Genomic DNA, 2,767 nt, shown 5'->3' on the forward strand with positions numbered 1-2,767 from the left:
AAGATCCTGCCGGCGGCCCCATCCCCGTCCCTGGGGAAGAAGCAGTCGTCGTCCACGCTCGACTGGCGGCTCAGGCTCTCTGCCGCTGAGTCCTCAAAGGCGCCGCTCTGGTAGAAGCCGTCCTCGCTGTCGAGGGTCATGGAGCTCAGCCGGCTGCGGGAGCTGCTCTCGCTGGAGAAGCGAGGTGTCCTCGGAAAGGGCGGTCCCGCCGTGCTGCCGCCATCGAGCAAGCCAGACTCCTCCAGCTCCAGCGCACCCAGCAGAGCGTTGTCGTTCACCTCCCCTGGAAGCAGAAGCCGAAGAGGAGCGTCATTTATAGCCGAAGGCGCGAGAGCGGGACGCTCGTGCCAGGGCTCAGCATCTCCCTTTCCCCTGCGGGGAGAGGTTTCCCGGCTGTGGGGTGCTCTCTGCCCCTGCATCCCTGCATCCCCTCACATGCAGAATCAAAGCTGCTCCCTGGGCAACCCATAAAAAAAAAAAAACCCAACCAAGTTAATCTCTCCCCTGATAAGTCTGAAAGAAGAATGGGGAAAAAAACTTTGGAACCCACATCAACACCTTTGCTAGAACTCATGCAAAAGAGCCTGTGGTCTGCCTCAGTCAAGCAGTGCCCAAATTCATTACTCCCGGGAAAAAAAGGCTTTCCCGGAGCCAGCTCCATGCCTTCCTTAACAGGGGAAATGGAAAGCAAACTAAAATCAGATTAAAGAATTGCTTTTTACTGATCAGAGAGCGTTTCCGCAGAAGGGCGCATCGCCGGTGCGGTTTCCGACCCGGAAAGGCGGACGTACCGTGCAGCAAGCGCCGTTCCTGTGCGAGCAGAGCGCGCAACTCCACCCACTTCTGCCGCAGGGTTTGCTGTGGAGGAGAGAGAGGGCTCCGTCACTCGCGCACTTTCGCAGAACCGTAAAACACTTGCAAAGAAAACAGCCTCTCGAGAAAGTACAGGTCACCTACAGGAAGCACTCCTATGTCCCTCTTTTTACTGAGACAGTTTTCCCGGAGTTCAGCCAAGTTCTAACAGAAAGCACAAGTTTGCTCACGTCCTGGGTGCTCTGGCTGGGGCGATTTGACAAGATTAGACCTCCGATTTGACAAGCAGTAGCCTGAAACCCGGCGAGCGTGCCGCTTGCCCCCAGCCCCCAGCGCAGACACCGGCCCCCGGCAGCTCCGGAGCCACCAGCCCCAGCGGGCACCCCCTCCTCCGTCCCGGCTGCGGCGGCGCGGGCACAGCACAGCGCACCGTCCCCGACCCCGCGTTCGCAGCACACCGCCCCGGATGCCCTCGCAGCCTCCCCGTGCCACGTGCCTGCCACCAGGGAGCAAGGAATGTCTTTCCCTCCATCACACATCAGCTTTTGACACGGCAAATAAACCACCGCACAGCTGATTCAAAAGAAGAAAAACAAAAAGCACATGACCCTCCACCTGGTGACAGCCGCAGTGGGCACTTCCCCAGTAGTCTGCAGGAACCCAGCGCACCGCAGACACCCAAACTGGCCCCACAACGCTTGCGTGGCCAATCCTGTTCTTCCGTTCACATTTTTCTCTCTTTTCCGCGTTTTGGAGCAATCAATGACAAAGTGAAGACCACGGCCCGGTGGCAGGCACCAGGATGCCCCGAGGGCAGCACCGGGGTGCCTGGTGAGCCCCCAGCACCCCGCGGGGGCTGGGCAGCCCCCCGCAGCGGGACTGGGGGATGGCACAGAGGGTCGTCCCGGGGCTCCCTCAACCTACTGCGCGGGAGCCATTCCCAGGGGCACGGGGAAACACGCATTTTCCCAGATGCTCTTCTCGGGGAATCCCTTCCTGGCGGATCTGGCCGTGCTCTGGCAGAGCGCTGGTGCATCGGGGCCGACCAGCGCAGGGCAGCCGTCGCCAAATCCGAGGTCGGGGGTGGCCCCAGCTTCCCCCCAGCTGCCGGTCCTACAGTGCAGCAGCAGGCTCGCCCGCCAAACAGGACCTATGACTGCTTTTAGGGAGAATTCGTCCAGAGAACTCTGCTCTTACCATCTCTACACAATGTTGAATAAAGTACTTTTTAGATGTTTATAATTCAGCTAAACCTAGGAAACCGTGGGCAAGAGATGCTGGGCAGTTCCCTGAAGGTTTTCCCCATCCAGACCCAACCAAAAGAGCAACCACCTCCTAGTCCTGGTTTCTCCCATCTAATTGAACAGCGGTGGGACTGTCAGGACAACCGATGCACCGAGCAGGTACCTGCTCGTGGCTGTATGCCCGTTCCACCGGCACGGCGGCGGTGGGGGCGGAGGGGCGCGTGTCCCAGCCCCCGTGCCTCGCGTGGGCTGCGTCCCCAGGGCAGGACACACGTGTGCCACCGCACGGGCAAACCTGGGATCCTCAGCACTCGCAGGCACGGCACCGTCGCGCTGCGGTTACAGGGGTTTGCAGCGACCGAGCACACCCTTCAGTAAGGCATCTGAGACAGTTATAAACAGAATTAGGTTCTTTCCCACCGCAGTCACACGGGCGTGAGAGCGCAGGGCCGGGCACACACCCCTGTTTCACTCAGTAACGATGCGTGTCGCAGGGGTTTGGCACTTCTGGGAAACAGCTGTTATCGAAAAACTCCCCTTTTGAAACAGAACATTTCACAGCAGATTTTGAGATTTTGGCCTTATAATTTCCCTAGAAAGGGGTGGGGGTGGAGTGGGAGGGGTGTCCCATTTCTGGTGACTTTACCGGTTATTTCATCCAGATTTCTAAGGGACCAGACCGAACGGCTTGCCATGGAGCACGGACCGTG

At 59.2% G+C, this 2,767-nt stretch overlaps 1 protein-coding gene across 1 annotated transcript in view; it reads right to left on the reverse strand.

The window, feature by feature from the left end:
- Positions 1–2,767, reverse strand: part of CYTIP (cytohesin 1 interacting protein) — a 14,351-nt gene that overhangs the window by 3,450 nt on the left and 8,134 nt on the right. Inside the window, exons 7-8 of the mRNA XM_009885456.1 lie at positions 792–858; positions 18–283 (exon numbers count right to left, since the gene is read on the reverse strand). Coding sequence (XP_009883758.1) covers positions 18–283; positions 792–858 — 333 coding nt within the window. The remainder of the gene's footprint in view (positions 1–17; positions 284–791; positions 859–2,767) is intronic.

This window comes from Charadrius vociferus, unplaced genomic scaffold (genome assembly GCF_000708025.1).
Source record: "Charadrius vociferus isolate BGI_N301 unplaced genomic scaffold, ASM70802v2 scaffold404, whole genome shotgun sequence".
NCBI lineage: Eukaryota > Metazoa > Chordata > Aves > Charadriiformes > Charadriidae > Charadrius > Charadrius vociferus.